Source organism: Rhagoletis pomonella, unplaced genomic scaffold, assembly GCF_013731165.1.
Source record: "Rhagoletis pomonella isolate Grant_MI unplaced genomic scaffold, Rhpom_1.0 Rhpom_scaffold_00003, whole genome shotgun sequence".
In the NCBI taxonomy this organism is placed as follows: domain Eukaryota; kingdom Metazoa; phylum Arthropoda; class Insecta; order Diptera; family Tephritidae; genus Rhagoletis; species Rhagoletis pomonella.
In genome coordinates, this window is record NW_023458557.1 from 82,421,218 (window position 1) to 82,447,513 (window position 26,296).

A 26,296-nucleotide genomic window follows, 5' to 3' on the forward strand; every position below is an offset into this window, starting at 1 on the left:
TCTCATCGACTTGATAGCTATTTGCATTGAATAGTGTCTAGCAATTTTTAATTAATAAATACAACTTCAGAGTGTTTTAATAAAAGAAAATGTCACCATGTAAAAAGACCCGAACACGATGCTAGTCAGCGATTCGTCATTAAGAACAAATATAGGCGTGATGTTTTGCAGCAAAAAAAAAGAGGAACACAAAAAAAAAACTTTCCAATAAAGTCGATGTCACGCAATTTAGAGCATAGCTTGTATTTTTGATTATGTCTTCACAAAGACATTGATCTTGTATTGCAAATAAAACAACAACAGAAATGAGTAGTTATTAGCTTTCCGCTAAATAAAACACGAAATTTATCACTCTGGTATTCAGTTTAATTCCGCATGATGTTATTGTAATAATTAAAATAGCATCGCTGCAAAAAATGATAAGACCTTAGAAAAGTAGCGCGCTACCACCCAAGTTGGTAAAACACACAAAAAAAACCAAACTATTTACCAACATCAGCGCGCACTGATTAATTAGCGTTTTGATTAGGCGCGAACAGCTTCCGCCGTCGCTCGCTAGCGTCATTGATGCCGATGCCGATGCCGCCGGGTGAACTTGCAGAAACTTGTTTGAAAAGCCGCGCGCGCTACAGCTGGAAAAGCGGCGCATGTGCTTACTTGCTGCTCTGCTTCTCCCTCTCTCTCTCTCTCTCTGTAAAGTTAATAGAGCGCTGCCGCGCATTTGAAACTATTACGCGCGCTGCAGGCAGCAAAATAGGCGCAGGAATAAGCGACGCGTCGTCCGTCGTTAATGTGCAGATGTGCTAACAGCTAGCAGCTGCGCGCACACTGGCGCTCTGCAGCGAACGTGGTGCGGCTATCAGCGCTTATCGCTTTGTAAATAGTTAATGCGGTCGATGATAATCTGAAGCGCGCGGCGCGCTTATACACTAGGGTCTACCAAAATCGTTTCACTGATTGTTAGCGCGCCATCGCGATCGCGCTGATCGTTATTAAGCCGATGCCGCGTTGTTAGTTAATGGCTTTTAGCCGGCGCGCTCAACGACACCGGTTGCAGCGCTGCTGTTTGCGCTTCGTTTCGCGTCAATACCAACAGGCAGTGTGTGCGAAGCTTCGCGAAGCGCGCGCCGATCGCGTACAGCGATTGACACAGTGAAACAGCAAAAGTTAAAAGGCAAAAATCAAAGACAATCGGACTGGCGCGTACCTAGTAGCAGTAAATGCCTAAAAGACAAAACGCAAAGCAGCGCAAAACACCTACATACACACATGCATGCATATGTAGTACGAAATAAAATCGCAGCGATGCACGCGGCTACCAACATTTTACCTCAAATACAAGCAACCTGCTTTAAGCGAAACTTAGTCGCCTGTTAAACGGCCATAAGCGCGGTTCGTGGGTCAACTGAAATTTTGAAAACAAGAAAAACGCGAAATAACGAATTTCAAGTGAAACAGGAAAAACATTACAGGAAAAGGATCAGTAAGGAAGTGCGCAAAAAAATTTACTAGTTTAACAACAAAATGCGACAAAGTGCTCGCTCAAAGTGAAAAATAAATAAATTTATTGTAACACGCCAGTAGTGTTTGAAGACTAAAGCATTTCTTTGTAACCAAGAAAAAGTGTATGTACTTTTGGTGGACCAACACCACAATTTCCAGAGCCAACAGTTCTTGCAGCCATCACAGTCGCCAAAGCGCAAAGTGTAAGCACAGTTAATTAGTTTATAATCAAAAAAACAAACAAAAAAAACAACAACAACAGCTTATCTTAAGTAATGTGGCGTATATAGGAGATAAGACCGATTAAGCATTTCATAAGATTTACAATCGTCGGGCGTGGGTGTATGGGTATCTGCGTTCGCTGCATACCACAATATTGGCAGTTCTTAGGGACGATTCATAGGTGGCGGTGTTATTGGTAAGCGCCAACGCCGTTAAGCAAAAGACGAAACGATTTTTATATATAGATACATATATATGTATATCTATTAATCGGCCGTTTTTTCACACAAGTGAATTCGCGTTAAACAGTTGAATTTCGCAAACTTAGCAATGAAATGAAACTATTTTATAAAGTGTTGATTATTGTGTAATGTAATAAAAAATAATTTTTGTTAAAAAGAAAAAAAAAACAAAACGGTAATAAAAGCTACCCGCCGTTATAAATCACTTAAGATTCCGCTGAACGTGCTTTTGATAAGAGAAAATGACCTAACGCTAAAACAATATAGATATGCATGCATGTTATTGTACTGCCAAATCTGTGAAATTTTTTTATTGATAGCTATAGCCGTCCACTAATTTTATTGGGCAATTAAACATTTTTTGCGTCTTTATAGAGTGAGAATTCGAGAAATCGCAAATATTACCAGATGTGTATATTAGGGTGGTCCAAAAAGAGTAAAGTCGCAATTATATCGAAAACAAAGTGGACCACTTATTTCAAACCGACTTCACGAAAAGTAGAAGGTTATCAGTTCGTCCGAATATTTTTCTTTTTTATGTATGTTACCGCATAACTTTGGACCACGTTGTAATTCTTTTTTTTTTTAAGGAAAGAAAGTGAAAAAAAGTTCGAAATTCCACCCTAAGTCTAAATATTTTTGCAGGGCAATTCGCTATTTTTTGTTTGGCAAACTCACTCATTCAATTTTTTTTTTTTTTGAGTAATTCTACTGGAATATTAGCAAAAGTTTAATAATTGTTGGTGAGCTCTAGCTTACTCACATTACGGTGGTGCATTAGGGTGATAAGAACTGAGATCTGATGGGTAAGTACTGGAACGGGTACTTGAAATCAATAATGCACAATGTCTCCTCGAGACAAGAACATCCATATATCATACTTTGAGATGCGACCCATACGTTCGGTCAAAAAAAAAAAACTTTCCGTTCCGAAATTGCTTTGCAAAACTACTTTAGACTCAGGGGTGTAGGCGAACTTTTTTCCTTCCGGTAAAAAAAAAATGTCGACAAAACTGAAATCAAAAATAAAAGATATGTCATCAAAATTAAAAACATTTAAAAAAGATATGAATTAAAAATATTAAAAGAACTAAAAATGCTTTAAAAATTAAACTATACAAAATTTTAACAACGTTAAAAATTTAAACAACTTATAAAGATTTTAAAATTAAAATTTTCTAAATCAAAATATAAAAAATTGTTTCAATTTAAAAATGCTGATGCCTAACTTCGTCAATCAATTTTAAAATTTATCAGATTGGCAAAAATTTGAAATGACAAATTTTCCGAACAAAATTGTGTCATAATAAATTTTAACAGGCTGATAAATTGATTTTTGCACCATGGGCATGAGAAATCAAGATTTTTGTAAAATTTTTTTAATAAAAATATGTTGTCAACAAAAACACATATCGTCACAATGCATTCGAAAGTACCTATTTGAGAAGTTCGCGGGTACTGCAGATGAAGCAAAACATTTTATTCCATATAGAAAAATTTTCCTGCAAAAAATTTGCCAAAAATCAACCATAATTTGGTAGCGACTTGAAGCTTGCAATTTAATCGGCTGCAATAATATAAATAAACTGCATTTCTAAAAATTCTGAATAAAAAATTTTATGTTTTTGTAAAAACATGTTGAATTTTTATAAAATTGGCACAAAGTTGGAAATTCGAAATATTCGTTATATAGAAAAGAATAAGCTAAAAATATATTAAAATATTGTTAAATATATACTTTTACAAGGATTTGAAGGGCTTAATGGAAATGTTAAAACAGGTTCTACTGTAACAGCAATTACTAGATGAATCGATTTTTTTTTCAAAAAATCTTACTTAATCAAGCTGCATCTTTGCTATTTTAGCGGACTCCACCTTCAAAAAAAAAAATAAAATAAATGAATAAAAATAAAAATAGTATTAATATTGAGTACTCTACACTGGATCACAAATTTGTAATTTTTTTTTTTTTTGTTCATCGGATGGCCATCCAATTCCTTTGTAGAATCACTTTTTGATGCCGCATATACTCTACATCACTTCCTTATAGTTTCTGAGAAATTAATTAAGCATTCCAGATTTTTTGTTAATTTTAGGAAAAAATTTAAAAAATTTAACTTTAACAAGGGAAAAATTAAAAAATAGCTCATCCTGTGTCACTTCTTTTCATTTGTGTTAAAGATTGTTCTATTAGACAAAAAATCAAGCTACTAGTGCAGAAAATCAATGGATAAAACAAATCGAATGAGCGCTCAAATTAATATGTACGTGGCGTATGAGTAACATTCTTTTATTTTTTTTGTTAAAGTTTAATTTTTTCATCAAAAAAAAAAACAAAAAATTTGGAATAATTAATTAACAGGATTTAACACAAACAAAGAAGATTTACAAAGAAACTGTTATTTTTTTAAGTTTTTTCCTTGTTATAGTTTTAATTTTTTTAATTTTTCATCAAAAAAACAAGAAGTCTGGAATGATTAATAAATTTTTCAGAAGCTATCAGACCTATAGAATTTTGATGTATATGCGGATTATGGACAATTCTCTTATCTCTCATTTGCTACATTTCGTATTAAGATTGTTAAATTGCTTCGTATGATATATGTACGTGATTAAGTGGAATCAATTTTTTTTATTTAAATAACGATAGTTGCAAAAAAAACATTAACTCGGTTTTCGGAATTAGCGTACATTTTTGCTGTAAACCAGTGTTATTTTTCGAGCTCAAACCCACATGCAAATCGAACACCAATTTTTAGATTTTGCATTATTTTTTATCCTACGATATTTCAACTTCAGTTTGAAGTCATCCTCAGGAGCAGCTGGCCATATCTAACCGACCGATTGAGAATTCACATATTTCGTGACTCATGTACTAACTATTTTTAAAAAGTTATAGTTTAAAAATGATTTCAGGAAAAAATAAATAAATTATTCATTGTTTGCGGAGAAATAAAAACAAAATGTGTTAGTTCATTGTAACAATGATCATAGATCACATTTATTATTTATTAAATAAATAATTTAAGCGATACTTACAGCATAAATGCTCACACAACACTAGCGTATACTACAGTAGAGTGGTCCTTAAAATATCAACATCAAAATTTTGTATGAAGTGCCCCTATTAATTTTTAGGAGTTGCTACCAGGATTTTAAATATTTTTTTTTTTCCGCAAAAATTTTGACATTGTCCAGCTCTAACTCAGTGGTTTTCATCTTGGCTACCCTTAGCCTAAATTATGGACTTTTCTAAGAAATCTTATCTAAAATCTAGATATCGAATCCAAATTTAAATAGCTCGAAATTTTAACAACCCTTTGTTGAGTTATTTTCTTTTAACGTTGAACAAAGTTTGAAATTTGGATTTATTTGTTCTTTGTTTAAGGACAAACTATTCTTTTTATATAAAAAATAGCAATTATCTGGCGTGCTTTACTGCGCCTGAAAAGTATTTTTGTGTTATTACTCCCTTCCAAAATTCGTATGGCTTCATTCATAAAAAATAAATAACTCGATTCTACATATCGAGCACTTTCTTCAAAGGTATATTAATACAGTATTTACCTTATCTTAACACTTTAACTGAATAATAATTTTCAAATAGGTGGCAACCCGCTACAAAAATATTTTCGCCAGCAAACTTTCTTTAACCTCTTTAGATTGATAAACGTAGCGTAATATTTCATTTATTTTATTAATTTGATAATTGAATAAAATTTTTCAACTAGGTGGCAACTATGTTAAAAAATATTTTTAGCAGTGAAATTTTCTAAACCTCTTTAGTTTGACACCCATATTGCAATATTTACGTGATTTATCTTATCAATTAAATCAAATTACAATTTTCAAACGTTGCTAAACATAAAATCCTAGTAAATCTCGCAGCTTTTTCAAGGGTTTTCCCTTTACTTCCTCTATTAAAGATTGTTTTTTTTTTTTTTCAAAAGCAAACTCCACAAACAACAAGCTTGCATTGTCACACTTTTGAATTTGTTTAATTATTCTAAAACTGCAAAGATAAACCTTGGTCAGTGATAAAAAATCTACGACAAAAAAAAAAAAACAAATAACTAGTCTCCTATGCATTTCCATAACAAAAAGCTCAGAATTTTCAAATCTCGATTTCACGGAAGTAATTTTCATAGTTATACCACAAAAAAAAAAAAAAAAAAAAAAAAAACTAAGTACTAAAGACAACCGAAATTAACGAACAAAACATAATAGCCGTCTTTATTATTTGGCAGTTTTATTTTACGAGTATTTTGAGTTCCTATTTAATTTTCAATCTTTTTGATATCTCCACTTAAAAATCATCAGCAAGCAGCAACAAATAACCGACAATTAACAAGCTAGAAAACGCTACTTAAACCATCAACAAATCAACAAACAATCAACAAAGACGAATTGTTATTATCGAGTCAGTAATTTTGGGTATACAAAAAAGTGATTTAGTTGAAATTTGTTCACTTTTAACGTAAGCCGGCGAATTCCGGGCAAGTTGCATAAGCTTTGGCGGCAATAGCGCAACTTATAAATAACACTCATACATGCATATGTATGTTTGTATGTATGTTGTGGTCCAAAAGTGACATAAATACCTGCATAGCTGAAAATAAATAACCGAAATCATCTCGAAGCATTAAAAAGCATTAAAAAATAATTCGTGATTTCTTTTATTTTTATACTCGTAATTTTGGGTTTGAATTTTTGATTTGTTGTCTTTTATAGTTTTTTATGTATGTTAGCAGATATATGTACATACCTATATATGCATATATGCATGTGTACATATAATTTAATGCTACTCCACCTGGTTTGCTGCTACTCAGTTACTTTGCCAGCTGATTAATTAGTCGAGTTAACACCGCTGACGGCCAATATGCTGATGGCGCACAGTGGTACGAAATTAGAAAAAAGTTGGGGGTATTACAAAAAAAAAAAAAAAACAAAAACAAAAAAAATTTGGAAACTTTAGTTATGAAAATATTTAACAAATGTTAATTATTCAAACCATAATGACTTTCCAGCGAACGTTATTACCAAGGTGCATGTAAACCGTGCTCTTAACATCTTCCAAACGTATATGAACAAAGCTCACGAGTTGTTACATTTTTCATCAAAAGCGTGTTTTTGGTCCAAAATGGGTGGCACACTTATCTTAAACAATGCATTATCTTCAGTTATGTATGAAGAAAAAGATTCCATTGCGTAATTGTATTTATATGAAAACTTAAAAAAGATATCCATATGTATTTATTAGAAATTATTGTGTATGTAATGTATACGCCCCGTAGCACTATACAGAGTCATATTATTTAAAAATAATTACATATTGGCGTAGAATATTTTTCTACAGTATTCTTCACGAATATATGTATATGTAATTAATTTCTTCATATACTATATATAACGCTTGTAACTTTTTTCGTACAAAAAACAGTATATATGTATATACATATATATATATATATATATTACTGCGCAAAACTCCCGTTTCGCAGTTTCTTCATTTAAAAGTAAAAGCATTTTTTCAGTGCATTAGAGAAACAGTTTTCCAATAAAATAAAGGAACTCCCGTTATGGTACACATAATACCAGGTATTCCTTTATTGTACACCTCGAGACAAAATTATATGTCTAGCGAAAGCCATGTAAATCCAAATTTCTCACTTTGTACAAAAATTAGAAAAATTCAAAAAAGTTGCACAACAGCCATATTCCAATTTGAACTGTCTACAAAATAGCGTTGATTTTTGATTTTTTTTTTTTGCGGAATTGAGACCTTTTCTGCCTCTTGGTGGTAAATGAAATTTCAAAACTTTTTCCCGTTTTTTTTCTCTTTCGAGATTAGAGTGAGCTACTTTGAATCTATCTTCCGAAGAGAAATACCCAAGAATAATTCTGTAATCCGAAATTAAATGGAAAAATAATGTAGAGAGAGAGTTAACTAAGAAGATTCCAGTGGCTTTCTGTACCTGCGAAAGGGGTTTCGGAAAACAATGGGGACTATCGCCGCATATCACTTATGATTTGTGAAAAGGTTCATATGAAGATCCGCTGAAAAATTTGGTAGTGTTCAGACTATAACTCCTTTTCTTGTGAGAAATAGACACAGTTATATATCGTTTCTTTCAAATCCGAGGCTTGCTATTTTTTAACCAAACTGGAGTACAAAACAATTTTCTTGATAGACAGACTTATGTTCTCATATAAAGCTTCGGTAGGTCATGAGCAAAATTTTCTTCCCGCACCAAGTTCTTTCTACCTTTAAAGCGTCGTTTAACTGTATGGCAGGCGTTGCCGTATTCTCCGCCGTTGTTGTTATTTTTGTAGCGGCTATTTAGCTCTTCTTAGGTCGCTTAACTGTGCTCAGCTTTAACTAACGCCAGAATCGATTGCATTTTCACGTACAAAATTAGGCTCCAGTATATACAGTGTGAGCAGTCGAAATTTTTTCGATCGATTGTTTGCTGTCTTCACACCTCCGAGGTCAAGATGTTTTTTTTTTTTTTTAAGTATTACCAGAATGTGTGTGTTTCGTATTGTACCCGTTCTATTTAGAAATATTGCCAAAGTCATAAACTTAGGCGAACTAAATGCCATAGCTAGTCTCCAGACGATGAAGAAATCATTTGAGGGGTCTCGGCCCAGACCGATCAACGGCTGTAGAGCCAAATAAGAGGAAGACGATCTGAATATGTTTGCTTAGCACTATTTTGAGTTAATCGGTGGAGCTATGGAGCTTTTGAGACTTAGCTTAAGACTATACAACAGTATTGGGACGAATAAGACGCTTTCATTTATTTTAGAGAAAATTTGACATTGACAAATTCCTATTGAGTATATGAGGTGCCCCAAACAGCTGAAGAGTTATTATTATTACATTGGGTATACTTGTGCTGCGGCCTCAAAAGTTTTAGTGTACTAAAGCCTAATTGTAATCACTCTAACCTTAGGCTATTTAAGAAATTAAGCACATTGGAGGAAGGCTGTCATGTTCCATATTTTGGATGATGTATCATTCTGTGATTTCTGATACGTAGACAGTGACATACTTACTTAGAATTGGCTTTGGGGTTTCTTCTACCAATCCACAAAACCTGCAGTCCATGTCTACGGAAAACCCAATTTATTCAAATGGTACTTTAACTCGGCAGTGTCCTTTCAATTAGCCTAAACGAGTTCTAAGGCCCCCCGCGGCCAAATTCAGAGTTCCTCCTGTAAGGAGTTATGCATTTCTTTGTTTGTCACATTCTTTTTGACATCCGACAGTAGACAGCAATCTGAGATTATTGCCAACTCCAAAGTAGTACTGCAATGTATCCTTTAGATGTACCGCAAAAAGGCTTGGAAGCATGTAATCGCATTTGGGCTCGACGTTTTGTGAGACAGTCAGCCCTTAGGTGTTGCCTTTAAACCGGTTGTGGGCTCCTAGGTTGTTCAAAAGTGTTTAACAACACGAACACACAGACTTCGATTACAAAGGCTTCCGCCTGGAATATGGTTGGGGGTATTCACCCACTGGCAGGCTTTTCTGAAATTTTGGTTCAAGTCGTCCATCCTTGATCCGGCAGCGGATGTTACGGGGCCCTTTGTCAATCATAGATTCTAGCTTAGTAGAGCTTTTCAAAAGATCATTTCGATAGCTGAAGAGTTACTAAGAGCGGGTCGATAACAATAAAAATGTTTGAAGCTTGTCGAGGAGGTAGTGGTTAAAGCTAAAGATCTAGGAGTGCTTAGTCTGTTAAGACTTCGTAACATACATATTTAAGCAACACTTTCATCAGCACATTCCACTGTGCCTCGCCACTGACACACGCCCTCGGCACAATGGCATAGCGACGAACAGTGCGAGCTATTAAAAATCGTCATTTGCATCTTGGCCACTATAAATAGCGTTGAGCTGGTCAGGCAAGAGCGGCCAGCAACAACAACTATGTACATACATATAACAAGCAACAACAAGTTGTTAATAGCTGTTGTCAAGTGATTTGCTTTACTTGCTAGTATGCCCCAGTTACGGATCTTCGGTTCTGCGATTTCAATTACATACTTGCGTTGCGTAAGTCAGCTTTGCCCATAAGTGGCATGCGGCAAGTGGTAGGTATGTGGTAAGCGGTAAGCGGTATGTGTGGTTCGTACGCAAGCTGTGTACGCACGACTGTTTGGCCAACTATGATTTGGTTGGTTGTCGCTTTGTGTGGAAAATGTAAAGCTGAAGTAGTTCTAACAAAAAAAGTATGCGGTCAAATGAGCTCAAAATAAATAATATAAAAAAATGCGCCCCACGCTTTTCATTTTCAATTTCATAGATTGTTTATAATGACTTTTGCTAAAATTTCAAAATCAAAAGTTATCAAAACAAATTCTATGGGACTGAGAAATATTATTTTCTACTTTTTAGTCCATTTATAAAAGCGTTGTATATTAAAAAGTTTTTTTTTTATATTATTTATTTTCTACTTTTAAGTCCTGTCTGAATAAAATTTTGCAATAGATATTAAAATAATTCAACGATATTAATAGAAAGGTGCACACACATGCATTTACATATGTGTGTATGTACATACAAACGAGCACCAATTAATTTTATTTAAAGAAATGGCGTGTCGTCTATTTCCGCTGTAGCAAACGTAGTACATAGGGCGACATCTAGATGTCATCTACATCGCCCTATTCACTACAGATGTCGCCCTATGCACTATGCTTTTTTATAGGAACTTTGCAAAGTAAAGGTTTTATGGTGTCGGACACACAACATTGAAAGTTTCTGGATCCACAACATTGAAAGTTTCTGGACAAACAACATTGCAAGTTGATAAAAGCGTTGTAATTTACTTATTTCACTAGCAATCTATTTCTGAGAAGTGGATAGGCGAATGTGGCTTTTGTACTGTGTACTGTGTGCATAATGCATTTAAAATGTGCAATAAAAATTAAATTTGCGCGCAATAACGTGACATTCAGCTATCTCAGATGGACCTACATATGTATGTATGTATGTACCAGACGTATGTACCTGGTTCAACACTTTCCCATGAACTTCAGCAATATTTATGATAGTGTAAATGATAAGCTGGCTGCTAATTTGTCTAGTGGCAAACGCTTAAAAAAGGTTATTTGTATAGAAGATCATCTAAGCTGCGCCACTTACGTATGAAAATATGTATTTAGTTTGTGTTTAAAATATGCACATACAAGTCGTACAAATTTATGCCGTAAAATAAACAATTTCGCAATGCAATCGTTAGGTGGCCAGTCGCGACGCTAATTATAATCAAATTAATTTTGGTGCGTCATCGTTTTGCAAATTTTGCATCACACTAAGTAGATGACTTTGAACTCGCTCGCTCGCAGGGCAACAATGTTTTAGGGGGAAACACGGTGGTACGGATTTAACTACTTCTGATCACACTACAGACTGTTTGGTACTTAGAGAGCTTTTTAGAGAGTTTTTTTTTATTGATGATGCCATAGGAAAGCATGGGGACTGGGAAAAAACAATCGGCGTGGGAAAAGATTGAACACAAATATATTTCAAAAATACTTCGAGCTCAAATGTACATATTTGTGAATGAGGAAACCCGCTGAAGCTTATCACGCGCTCGAATTTGAAATATTTGTAAATAATACGTAGCTTGACACTGATAACACACTTAGGAAGCATACATGGTAGCATCAGCGGAAATGCTGTTTCGCTGTTGTTCCGTAAGACTTGAAGGCCTTTTAAATGACTTGATTTAATAGAAGCGGCTTGGAAAAGTGTACAAACAGTAGACTAGTGCAAAAGTACTTGCTATTTTTCGCGTCACTAAATACTGAGCGCAACAACGGTACTTAGCATTTGAGGCTTAACTTAATAAATAAGTCCATAAAATTCCGAAATAATGGCGAAAAATCTCGAAAGCGCCCAAAAACGAACACAAAAGTACTGAAAAGTTCTAACTCAGCAAAAGCCCGAATGTTTCGAGACTGGTTTTTCAATATGTCAAATTAAATGGCGTTTGTCGTCAATTACGTGAAAATACATTGTGAATCCAAAACTGAAGTCAGAATTCAAACCTATTCTAATACACTTTGGACCACTAACAGTGCAAATCTGGCTAAGATAGTAAAAAGTCTTTCCTAAGACAAATGAAAGATAGTTGGCAAGATAGTTCGAACAACTTTTTTTATACGAGCACAAAATTTAAAAAAAAAGCTCTCGTGCTGAAAATCTATTTTGGGAGAAAGCTATGGTGATTGCCTCGGTTTTTCCAAACCGGTTTCAACCGGTTTTTTGAGGATATCTATAGGCGTTTTTTTTAATCTTAATTTTTGGGATATCGAGTAAACCGGATTTTTTAATCGAACAAGACGGTTTTTAATTTCAAACCAATCTAGACCTCTCAATAAAAGTTTTGAGTTTTTCGAAGTTTTCGAGGCTTTTTCCAATTTAATGGAAACCCCCTAAATGGAGAGATATACACTTTTACTCCACGTGCGAAGAAGCTTTTTATGGCAGAAGTACACTCGGAGGGTTCTGTTGCCATTGTCCACCGCAGGCGACCCCTATTAAAAAAAAAAACTTTTTTTAATGTTGCTGGTACCAGAAATTGAACCACGGACATCCCGAGAGGCAGTAGGCAGATCTAAGAGCTCGGCTACGGCGGCAAGAGCTCTACTCAAATCCGAAAAAAAGTAGAAAAATCTAATAAAGTATTTAAACAAAAATTTAAGGGAGACCAAACGTGTATCACTCACTTCCTTTTATTTGTTTTACATTTGATCTAAAAAAAACTTAATACTTACTTTACTTTTCTTTCTCTAAACAAAAGCTATCTTTAAGGTTAATAGTTTTACTGTAATTATAGGTCATGACTTCATACCAACATAAGCATTTTCACTGTACGAAAACTATGTAAAATAAAAGCGGTTTGTGCGGTTTTTTCGCAAATTTCAAAATAGGGGAAACGGTTTATTTCGAATTGCCATTTTCCGGATATCTCGAAAACTGGTTTTGGAAAACGGGCGAATAATCGAACAGCCTAGAGAAAACACTTGTATACCATTTAGCTCGTGTCGCTCCAATAGTCGCAACGGCCGAGTGAAGTGGAGTCTCGATCAGCGGAATTTTTTTCCGTTTACATTTTTTTCTTTCTAATAATTTTTTTTTTTAATTTATAGATTTAGTGGCTTCAGAAAATATTTATATTCTTTTCAATTTCATTTAATTTTTAGAAATTTATTTTATGTGTTTTTTTTTCTTTTTTAATTTATCTTTTTTTTTATTAAGTTAATTTTCTTTTAATTCTTAGATGTTATTCTTCTTAAGAGAAGGATATTTTTTAATTTCATTTAATGTTAATGAACTTATTTTTTTCTTTTATAAATAAATATATATTTTTTTCTTTTTAAGTTCCAATTTGTTTTAATATTTATGTTTAAAATAATAAAAAACTGTTTTTAAATTTAATTTATTTTTAGAAACATATTTTACTTATTTTTTCATTTTAATATTTAGATTTTATTTAAAAAAAAAAGAGAAAAATATTTTTTAAACTTAATGCATTTTTAGAAACATATTTTACTTATTTTTTCATTTTTAGTTTACATTGTTTGTTTCTTAATTTTATTTTCTTTTAATGTTTAGATTTTATTTTATTAAAAGAAAAATATGTTTTTATTTCTTTCTTTGAATTTTTAGATTTTGTTTAAAAAAACTATAAATTTTTTTTTACTTTTAAGTTTTTTTTTTCTTCTTTTTTGATTTATTTTTTTTGGTAATTCAGTCTTTTATTTTATTGTTTTAAAAAGAAATGCTTTTTTTACCATTAAATTTTCTTTTATTTTTGTAATTTTTATTGTTTAAAAAGTAAAATATATGTATTTTTTTAATTTGAATTAATTAAAAAAAAATATAATGCTAAAAGACAACGAACGGCAATTAATGGGTTTTTTTGTTGAAATTTATCTGTAACTTCAAGAGTTTTAAGATTAAAAAATATTCATTTTTTCCCGCAAGGCAGCGCATCTTCAGCGTCCTTTCAACACAAGAAAACAAGTAGTGGCCAAGCATCTTTCTATTGTGACAAGGTCATTCATATCTCCACAGGGTGTATCATATGAGTATGGCACATCTACATAAACACAAACATCTTAAGTGCGTATTTAAATCATATTTACACGAACAAGATCAGCCGTAGAGGTACATAAGTATCCCCTTTCTACAAGCAAACAAAACTAAGCGCAGAATTCCCCCCCCCCCAGTGTTATTGAAGTATGGAAAAACAACAAAGTCTAAGTCAACGAAGTCTCCTCATCAGACTTCTTTTTCTAGACGTCAGCAGGAATCGAACACCACTTATCGATGTGCAAAGCCAGCAACGCTAACCGCTAAGCCTAAAGTCGTTCCCACGACAGTCGGGTCTACGTAAACGTAACAACCCAGATTTACAGTATCGGTCATATCTATAGCACGCCATTTCCAAGAAATATAGTGTGCTCCTTCTGTTTATTCATTGATTTGTAAGAATTTTCAATTAAAATTTAGTTCATTCTCAGACGAACCCCATATATACACAAGTTCAACAATTTGTAGAAAACTACAAAAAAGTGTAACAAATTTTCACCCAAATTTCAAACTTTTTTCCCGGAAGTGTTGGATTTTTTTTGAGTACACACTTTTTTAGCCCCTGCAATTTTAGTCTAATAATGTGCAAATTTCAAGTGGCTACGAATTACCGTAAATTGTTTAGAATTTTTTTTGTCGCATTGGCTTCCATATAATGAATAAACTACAATTTATTTGTATATGGAAGAAATCCGCAACACCTTTGGCGAAAAAAATTCTAAAAAATCAACGGTAACTTTTAGCCACTTTAAACTTGCACATTATCGGACTAAAATTGATTGGGCTATAAAACTGTGTATTCAGAAAAATTCAAACACTTCCGAGAAAAAAGTTTGAAATTTAGGTGAAAATTTGTTGCATTTTTTTTTTTTTGTAGTTTTCTACAAATTTTTAAACTTGGGTTTATATGGGTTTTGTTAGAGAAAGAACTGTATTTTAATTGAAAATTCTTAAAAATAAGTAAATAAACATAAGTGGCACACAATATCACTTTGAAATGGCGTGCTATAGATATGACCGATAATGTATATCTGGCCAAGGACTGTCACTCCAACAAATGTACATTTTAGACGTTTTTATTTGCCACTAGAGATGTGCGCGGGCTACCGGCACCCACGATATTTAGGTCTGTAAAAATTTCGGGCGAGACGTGTAACAAATCCTTTCCCGATAGAACCGCTTCTTAAATTTTATATCTACATATGTACATTTATGTTACAGGCCAAACCCGATCTTAGGACAAACTAGTTTTGCCTAGGCTAAACTAGATTAGGGGCCATAGTATTTTTGCACAGAACACATTTTCCGCAGAGATAAACAGCTTCAATTGAGCTGCTGCTCGTTTCGCTAGTTGCTAAGTGATTGGCAAATCGAAAGCGGCTATTGATAAGAGTAAGTGCTTTGATTGGCTATTTGACTATTATCTAGCCGAACACTTTTAATAGCATTTAACTCCGCCTCCTCATAACTTTAATTTGTGTTGGGCCTAAGGGCCATATCAGCGTTTGGTAGTTTAAATACGATTAGAAAAACTCGAGTGGCGTTATATTGTTGTTATTACTGATTTGGAATGTCATCCTACTATCCTGCCTAATATTATACATGTGAAAGTTTGTATGTTTGTGTGTTTGGAAGTTAGGAAAACCATCACGAATTTGCATGGAATTTCGTACACAGATAGCTTATGGCCCTGATTGGATAATAGGCTGCTTTTTTTTAACAGTTGCCACCTACTTAAAAAAGTTTAATTAATTTAATACGCGGAAATGACTGAACTGACTTGCATGAAATTTTGCACACAGATGGCTGATGGTTGAAAAATAGGCTACTTTTCTTAAGAGTTGCCACCTGCTGAAAAAGTTTAATTAATATATATATTATAATATACGTAAACGACTGAACGGATGTGCATGAAAATTTGCACACAGATAGCTTGTGACCTACATTGGAATATAGACTACCGTTTTTTAAGAGTTGCCACCTGTTTGAAAATAAAACTTTGCACACAGATTGTTTATGACCTGGATTGAAAAACTCGCTACTTCCTTACCCGGTTTCCCGATCAGAACGAAATGTGGCACAGTTACTACGGATTTCATTAGGATGGTCTTATACTCACAGAGAAAAATTGACGTTTTTGGAAAAGAGGCGTAGCACCTCTCTGGAAGTATTTTAAATTTGTTATGGAGATATATTTTATAAGTGCCGTACTGACAAAAAAAATTGCATTTGATGGAAAAGGAAGAGCCGGTTTCGGCCTTATAATCTAAAGCTCTCATGATGCACCTCTTCAGGCATTTAGCTACAGTACTGAGAAGTGGTATTTTATCAAGGCCAGGTTACCAAATTTGAGTTGGAAATATTAGAACCCGCCGTGGCACTTCGAAGAAGGTTACACGTTTACGCGGCATATGCCTGGAACCATTTTAAGGTAAACTTAGAGGGATTGATAACTTTCGTAAACGGCTAAATACCTTAACTTGCTTAAATATATAGAGCTATAACAAAATGGGCACAAAAATAAGTTATAACATCATTAAATTATTTTTCATATTTGTATAAAAGCGTGGGGTGAAAACCGCGGTTATAAGCTAGTATCAAATAATTTGCAAAATTCGAGTCTATTTCTGAGCACATATACATATGTATATTTTTCTATGAGAATAATGTAGCTGTATATTAATTATCAAAATTTGAAGAGCGTAGCTATTCATATAGTATAAAGGAGTGTTCAAAATCTAATAATCTAAAAATAAAACTCTAGTTAATATATATTGTAAACGCCTTAATAAATCGAGCCCTAACGTAAGCGACATTTTTTTCAAAATTTTCTTTTTGATGCACAAATATTTCTAGAGCATCTAGACGCACTTCTGCATCAAAAATAAAATGTTGAAAAAAATGTCGCTAACGTTATTTCGGCGGCTAGGGCTCGAAATAATTAAAAAATTAAAAATAAATAAAAAATAATAGGAAAATAAGCGACTAAATCGGCCACCCTTTATGCTTATTTACCTTTCTCTTTTAGCTTATGGAATTTTTGTGCATTTACTTGGTTTTTTTTTTAATTTATTTTGTTTACCTTTTGCACAACTTGTTTGTGAATATATGTATGTATGTATAGCTGGTTTATAACTTAATTAGAGATTTCACGGTTTTGACAAGCGTAAAATAACCAAATCACATGTGCCAAATGACAAAAGCCAACAACTTATTATAATTATATGTGTGCAAGTGTATACGTATGTACATGCATATGTATATATAAACCAGATGCTAGGTACAATTTTTAGAAAAGAATCGCTTGCAATTTCAATAAAATGCAAAAAAAAAATTTATTAGATTCTAGGCACCGTATGAACTATGGTGTACGCTTATTCGCAGTGTTTCGAAAACCGGTTTTCGAGTTATTCACTACAGTAACACTTACTATCTGCTAGAAATCATAACCTATATTACAATATGACTGCTGAACCAGACCGACTCTACGAATATAATATATTATAGACAGGCTTTTCATCGAGATTAAGACAATGGTCTTTGTCAACTCTCACCCGTTGAATTCCATCGTCGGTAACCGACACCGCATATTTGAATGTTGTAGCAGGTTAAACTGTTTTCAGTCCGATTTGAATAACATCGCACGACACACAGTGGGGCCGAAATCCAAAAGTGCGGCCAAAATTTAAAATAGGGACTTTTCATAACTCAGTTGGCTAAAGGAATCCTCTAAGAAGCAAAATCTATTCACTGTAACGGCATGTACCCCCAGGTTCCCTCTTTATTTTCAGTGGGAATGTGGTCTTCGCCCAAGCACAACATTTTCATAGATTCAAAGAGGAAAGTTATAAATATATAAGAGTACTTTCATTAAAGGAAGTCGAACAAAACCAAATGGGATCTACGTTTGAAGGCTAGTAAATTACGTAAACATTTTGTGAATATCAACACTGTAACAAAATTTTTTTTTAGGAGTAGATAGCAATATAATTTTTGTTTTGGTTTTTTTTTTAACGACATTTGAGTTGTTAAATTAAACAAAAACACTTAGAAGTAAACTTAGAAAAGTATTAGCTACTGAATAAAATACTTAAAATTCGGCTGCCCAAATCTGCCTCTAAAATTTTAATGTACTTTTTTTAACACGCTTACACATATTAGCTTCACCTGTATGTAAAAGTTTCAAGCTTTTTAATAAGCTTTCACACAAAGATTTTGAGTATGCAATTTTGTAGCCGATTTAATTTAAACAATAAAGTGCAAGTTCAAAGTAGCTGAGGCTTGCGATTGATTTTTGTAAATTTTTTTGTTAAAGGTGTTGCTCATTTTCTTCATATCATCGAACATACATATGTACATAAGTATGAACTTCGTATGGAAGAAAATTACTGGCACTGTCAACAAAAAAAAAAAATATCAAAAATCAACGGTAAGTCCTAGCTTCTGCAAATTTGCACTAAACTGCATACTCAAAATCTTTCTAAGAAATCTAATTAAAAAGCTTGAAATTTTACAGGCGATATACTGGATCCCCATTTTGAATTTTGCAACTCTGATAGCGGATTCGTAAATAGCGACCCCCAAAACCCGCTAGTACGAAATTTCGAATCATTTCTTGAAAGCTTCGAATTTTGCCCGCTTTCTTGGATTTACGGCGCACTCTGCGACGCCCTATGGGGCAAAAAAGGTTGCTGTGGACAAATAGAATTTTAAGAGCCCAAATATGAACCGATATCAGGTTTCTTTTTTTTCATAAAAGATAATTAAATTTCGCGTCGATCTATCGGTGGCGAATTTTTAGAAAAGCTCTGGTTTTTTATTTATTTATGTTAAAAAATTAAAGAAAAAAATTCCACGTTTGAATGCTTCCACTTTTTTGGAAAATACTTGAAATTAATTTCAAATGTCTGCAATTCTTTAAAAAAATATTCATAACCATATTTATACTAATATATATTTTGAAAGCCGTTTGTTCGCTTTTTTTCTAATCGAAAAACTCGAGAACGGCTGTGCTGATATTATTGAAATTTTGGACATTGACCCTAGGACCCTCAAAGGATGATAAAAGAAGAAAAATAATTTCGATATAGCAAGGGGGCGAGGCACCCCCATACAAATTGAAGTTTTCACACAACATATCTCGGGAAGTATTCATCGCAGAGTGCTGCAACTTAGTACAGAGATATATAATATCAACGCCAAACTCATGGATAAAAATGGGAGTTATTGAAAAAGGGGGCGTGTCATCTGCAGAAGAAATAATAAATAATAATATCCTTAGTTGGTGTACAACAGAGCGCACTTTATTGGCTTTGCATGCCTATAAGCTAGCTCTGAACAATTAAAAATGTTGCAGGAGATACCACACGAGTGAGTAGAAATTGAAGTGGAAACCTTGTGTGTGTTCCAACTCTTAGCATGGTGGCTGTGATTGATACTCCAGGGAATCAAATTTTAGCCATGAAAATAAAAATGTTTAGACATATGTACATATATTGAAATCTTCAAACGTTTTTTTATGAATTATGTTAACAAATATCAAAGATGTTAAATATTTGGCAAATTTTATGAAGAAGTTTGAATGCACATTTTATAAGTTTTTTTTCTTTCTTTCTTCTGAGACTAATTTTTGTGACTATGTACTTATTTATATTTTCTTCTTGATTGGCGCTGTAACCGCGTAAGCGTTCTTGGCTGAAAAAAAAAACAAAACTATGTCCATGGCTCTGCGCACTATATGTATCAGCACGAGCATTGAGTGACTTAAAGAGTGATTTATATACGACGAGAAAGGACTTATTTTAAAATTTTCATTAAAAACGAGCAACGACTTATTTAAAGGTTGAAATTTTGAAAAATTTGTTTGAAAAAATTTTCTACAAATTTTAAATTTTATTAAAAAAAGTACATTGAAATTAAACATACAAGCTGCATTTAAAAAATGTTTACCCTTCAGAGGCACACATTTGATTGTTTATTCAAAAAATTATGTTTTTATTTCAAAAAAGTGTTAGAAAAATTATTATTTTTTTTTTTCTATTTACATAAGTATGTGTATTTAAAAATAAAAATTCTTTAAATTTTATTTTGATTTTAAATATGTACATAGTACATAATATGCTATTATTTTAACATTCCATGTTATACACCAAAACTTTTTTTTAGAAAATAACATCTAACTTTTATCACGTTGGTATCTATAACATTAGATACTTATTTTATTAATAAAAGAAAGTCGATCTTCGGAGGTCTTTTCAAATCGGTCCAGCTAACGTAAATATTAATATTTTTTCTGAAATACAGCGACAGAAGTCTCAAACTATAATATCCAGATTTTATAATACCGATTATTTTTTTTTGTATGGAGAGTGATGCAAACTAATGTGCATAATTACATTTCAAAATCAAAAGGCATGTCTTGCTTGTACAGCTGTGACCATGTCATCACCAACAAAAAAAAAAGGAGAAAAATATGGTGGTAAATAATTTACTCGTCATTACACACGGACAAACAAACAACCCCAAATCGCATTACCCGCAGAGGCAGGCAAGCGCAAAAAAGTACATATGAAATTACATATTTTCACTTGTATATTTGCCGATAAACATTGACTTAATTATTTACTTAAAAAATATTTGTAAATACCTATGAACATATGTATGTATGTATAAACCTCTTTTTTCGAGCAATGCATGGCCACAAAGGTTTTAAATATGTTTGTAATTTGATTGTTATATTTTAATTGCAGAAACCACTCGTCGTGCAATTGCATATTTTTCAAATTATTGAAAATTCAAAAACACACACACACATAGATACAACAAAAACACAAGGAGATGCGAAAATGTGTGCCAGTGTCATAAATCAAATTAACACCGCCAAACGCATTAGCAGCAACAGCAGTGGAAAAGGCAAAAAAATCATTAACACAGCCAGCTGTGACGTCATGAACAGCAACAACAACAGCAACAACAACAACAACAGCCATATGCAAGCACTTGCCAGCAGTCACCGCCTTCGTTGTGAGTTCACTGCCACAAAGCGCGCCAATGTCCGGCTCAAGTTGTGGCCGCTGTCGTTGCCGTCAACGTCGCTGCCGCTGCTACTGTTAGTGGGCGCATCGCTGCTGCTGTGCGCTGCAAAACCGACTAATGCCGCCGCCACCGCCACCGCCACCGCCACTAACGCCAATAACAAAAGCGCACGCGAAATTATCAGCAACACCAGTGCGGATGAAAAAACATCGAATCCCAAAGTAGCAACAGGCGTTGGCGCTGTCGGAGAAGCTTTAGTAATAAGCACAGGTGAGTGTGTGAATAAATATAGCAACATTTTGTTTTGTTTATGTTTTGAAGATTCCGGCTCAGCAACTCACTGATTCTGATATTCTCATTCTTTTGCTTGGTCATTAACGCAGCGAGCTTTGCGCTAAAAAAAAAAAACATACCCCACCTTAGCCTCTTCCAACAGTAGCTTCGGGCTTCGGTGTTTTCTGCTTTATCATTAACACCAGCGGCGGGCCCAGCAGCAATTCTTGGGGGGAAGAGGGAATTTTTTTCAACATATATCGTGTATATAAATTTAAAAATCACCGCATTTTAAAAGTTTTAAAGTTTTGAAAGTTTTGATTTTCTTGAAGTTTTCCATTTTAAAAAACTTGAGTGGAATTCCAAAATTTACTAAACTTTCAAAACTTTGTGAATTTGAGAAATTTTAGTAAATTACAATAATTCAATATAATGATGAATACTAGAATCCTAGAATTTTTTATTTTTCGAAAATTTTGAAAATTGTAGGAATTGTAGGAATTCTAACAAATTAGTAAAAAAGTAATAGTGTCGAATATACAATATTGATCAAGCGAAATTAAATGTGTTTGAATGTTGAAAACATTTTCATGTTTCGTCGTTTTTGAAAATTTAAAAATTTTCGTAATTCTTGAAGATTCAAAATTTTCAAAAATTTAAAATTCTCAAACTTTGCTACATCAATAAAAAAAATTTGGAAAAGTTCAGAAAAGTGGAAAAATTTTGGATTTTTCAAAAATGTTAATATATTTTAGAACTCTAAGAATTATCCATTTTTTAAACACCAGTACCATGAACATAAGAATTTTTCAACAACTTGCGATGTTTCACATTTTTACATTTTAGGATGGGTTTTAGAATAAATAAAATTCTCAAAATTTTGGAAAATATAAAAATTTCTAAAATCTCAATAGTTTTGTACATTTCAAAATATTCTCATTTTACCAAAATTTCTAGAATCTCCCGGATTTCGATAGTTTTTGAAATTTTGGAAATCATTCTAAAAATAAGAAATCTCAAGAGATTTAATAATTTTATAAAATTAAAAATTTTGGAATTTTTGTTGTTTTCTAAATCTGTGAAAATGTTCAAACTTGCTGTGACTTTAAACTGTGCAAATTCAAAAATACAACAAAAAAGTAAAAATTTATAATTTTCCTAATTCCCCCCCCCCCCCTGCCCCACCTGGGTCCACCACTGTTAACACAAGAGATTTAAGTGCTAAAAACATGTAAACAATGATAACTGGAGATTTATAGTAGTTTTATTTTGGTTTTCCCAAATTGTTTTGTTTACCAGTGATTTTTTGGTGGGTTCTTTTTCTGGTCATTCTTGTACGGGTATTTTTCGAAATCTCATCCGCTTCAGAACTATTAATATCGGTAGTTAAAGCAGCTGACAGTTAAATTATATACCTACATATGTATATATACATATGCATACATACATATGCATTTAGTATAAGCAAAAGCATAAAGGAATTCTAAAAGTAAATGTGTTATGCTAATGAATATCTTTTATTATAAATATTTTTTTTTTCCTTTGATTAATAACTAATTTGTAATCCATTTAGTTATTTGAACTTGAAATTCATAAAGAACATAATTTAGATTTTTTTTTCTTAAGCAAGCTCGGGGCGTTAAATTACTCAAAGTTTTAGTTTATTCCGCGCTAAAAATAAAAACCCTCATTAGCAGCTTTTTTGTTTGCGGTTTTCGTATACTAATTATAGCAGTGAACAATTGACTTGAATTAAAGATTTCGGCGAGGAAAAAATTGCTTCGGTAAATATAATACTAGGGTGATTGTCCCGGTTTTTTTGGGATCGGTTTCCACCGTTTTTTTTTTGGGAAATCTATAGGCGGTTTTTTTTGAAATATTTATTTTTCGAATTCGAATAAACCATTTTTTTTATCGAACTTCATCGAACTTTCATTTCATCCAAATCTTGACCTCTGAATAAAACTATTAGGTTTTTCGCAGTTGTGCAGTTCAAGGCGACCATTGTCTCCCGAGTGGCGGGAGGCATCTCTAAGCACTCGGCTGCGACGGCGGCAGCTAGAGCTCTACTCAAAACCGAAATAGGTCAAGAAAAAATGCATTCAAGTATAAAAAAAGGACCAAAGGCGAATTTTTCACAATTTTTTTTTTTTGTTTTAATTTTTATATAAAACAATTTTGTACTCTCTTAATAATAGCTACACTGCCGGCAAAAAGTATTGGCACAGCTGCTTTTTTACAATATACGCAACAATTTTAATTGTAATATTTTCCGCCAATTTTTATAATAATATGGTTCATTCTACTTTGTGCAAAACTCACGAAATTTCATCAAATTTTCATGCAAATTTTTACTTTTTTAATCAGATTTTTCAGCATTTTTTTTTGAGTATGCAGATTTGTAGCCCGGTCAATTTTATTGTAACCATAATTTTTATTGTAAAGTGGAAGTTCTAAGTAGCTATAAATTACCATTCATTTTTGGGAATTTTTTTTTTATGCAGTGTCTTCCATACAAAAAAAAAAAATCGAATAAAATGCAAAACACCTTCAACAAAAAAAAAAATCTCAAAAATCAATGCGATTTTTGACTAACTCCAAGCTTACATTTTTTATACTAAAATTTAATGGGCTACAAAACTGCGTACTCAAAAAAAATCTAAAATATCTAATTATAAAGTTGAAAATTTGCATGAAAATTTGCCGAATTTTTGCGAGTTTTACACAAAGTTTAGAAATTATATTTTTGTGTTTTTTATTGTAGAATGAACCATATTTTTATAAAAAAAAGCAGCTGTTCCAATATTTTTTGCGGGCAGTGTATTTTTACTGTTAATAGTTTTATTGTATTTTTTCGCCATGGCCTCATACCAAGATAAGCATTTTCACTGTATAAAAGCTATGTAAAATAAAATCGGTTTATCTGATTTTTTCTTAATTTAAAATCGGCAACCGGTTTTTAACAATTGCAATTTTTCGAATAACTCGAAACTCGGTTTTAGAAAAAAGCGAATAATCGAATACCCTAATAAATACCCATATAAAAACAATAGTGATAGCGATGAATATTTCAATAATTATGTATATCGATAAATTACGGAATTTACGGAAATAAGACTATACCGTTTCTCTAGTCTGTCCAGGCAGAAAATTCTCCATTAGAATCCCAGAGAGGAACGAGTGGGAAGGTGCGACAGACCTATAACAACGACTATCTATACAATTGTTTCTGAGCTAAATTAGAGGACAAGTAGCGCGATTCACTCCATGGAACTCTCACTAAACCTCAGTTTTCGCCTTCCTGACCACTGTAGAGTTTTTCAGGCAACACTAACCGCAATAAAGGACGAAGACCTGTAGCTCATAGCTTCCGATCCCTCATAGCGGCTTATCACGATCTAGGTATTCTGACGGCGGCCATTAAATCTTTAACATCCAGCGAAACAACGTCCAAGGTAGACATTGATGGCAGAAGGGCTTTCAACCAGTTCCGAAATGCTCCTTAGCCGGTTATGAGTCCCTGGACACAGCGATGTTCCTGGTAGTTGCACGACCGACGAGATGGGAAGGAAAGGAACCACACGGCTGTCTTATGAGCATATCTGGTAAGAGGTTAGGATATTGAACCAACGATTTTTGTCGCAGCCGCAGAGAAGTAAGGAAACTAACATCTCTGTGGCCAGTAGTATCCCAACGGGACGATTTGCAGCATCCGTGCTTTTTTTGGGTATTGGCAGCTACTCTAACCTAACCTAATCTACATTTATATATTTCTTTTATAGACAATCTCAGAATTCGAATTTAAATGGGCATCCCACTATTAACTATGAAATATTTGTTGTCCAACAGTTATATGTAGATTTTAAATATACCCGAGAATGGTTCTCGAATTCTTCTTCTTATTTGGTAAACCCAGCAACCTTTGTTATCAAGCTGTCTGGTATTTTAAGTAAAAAAAGTAAAAATTTTTTTGGATCTCCATAGTATCCTTTTGAATAGGTGTAGTTTTTACTCGCTTCTTTATGAAGTCTGATTTATGCTCTCACATGGTGCGCTCATCTGGAGGCCAGCGCTTATTAAGGATTACATAAAAAAAAACTCAGCTGGTGTGGAGGCTCTTAACGTTCGGTTCGAACTAGTAACGATAGATCTTTAAGCTACTCGAAAGACAAACCGTTCGAGCACAGCCGCATCAAAGATAGACTACTATCTGATATAAAATGGCTGTCCATCGACTATATCATACCAATTATAAGCTACCTTATGGGCTTGTTGGCAAGAGTGACCCTCCGTTGTATTTCAAGGCTGATAGTATTGGTGATTTGAATGCTGGTTCCTAAGTAAACGAAGCCGTCTACTTTTTCAAACATGTGACCGTCAACCTTACCCAATCTGGAAAAGGCACATCAGATTTTGTGGTTTTGGTTATAGACAATGTCAGAATTTGATGTCATCAGCTTAGGCCAGCGGTGATAAAATGTTTCCGAGCGATTCAGTTCTGCGGCTCTTATTATATTTTCCAACATCAAATTAAAGAAGTCCCATTAAAGAGAATCTGTCTAAAATATCGTTTGGTATTAAACGGCTCGGAGAGGTCCTTACCAATTCTGACGGAACTGGTGGTATTGCTCAACGTTATTTTACACAGCCATATCGCGGGAATACCAAATTCAGACACCGCTGCATAAAGACAACTTCTCTTCGTGCTGTCAAAAGCGGCTTTGAAATCGACAAATAGATGGTGTGTGTCAATCTTATTCTTGCGGGTATTTTCCAAAGATTTGGCGTATTGTGATCTATGGTGGATTTTCCAGACCTAACGCCACACTGATAAGGTCCAATCAGTTCGTTGACGGTGGGCTTCAGTCTTTCGCACAATACAATCGGTAAGGCCTTATAGCCTATG

The 26,296-nt window shown here is 33.4% G+C and overlaps 1 protein-coding gene across 1 annotated transcript in view; it reads left to right on the plus strand.

Moving 5' to 3' along the window:
• Window positions 1-1,352: 1,352 nt before the first annotated feature.
• Window positions 1,353-26,296, plus strand: part of LOC118735681 — a 38,764-nt gene continuing 13,820 nt past the window's right edge. The window contains exons 1-2 of the mRNA XM_036465594.1: window positions 1,353-1,706; window positions 20,832-21,387. Of these exons, the coding sequence (XP_036321487.1) occupies window positions 20,928-21,387 (460 nt within the window). The 5' untranslated portion in view covers window positions 1,353-1,706; window positions 20,832-20,927. The remainder of the gene's footprint in view (window positions 1,707-20,831; window positions 21,388-26,296) is intronic.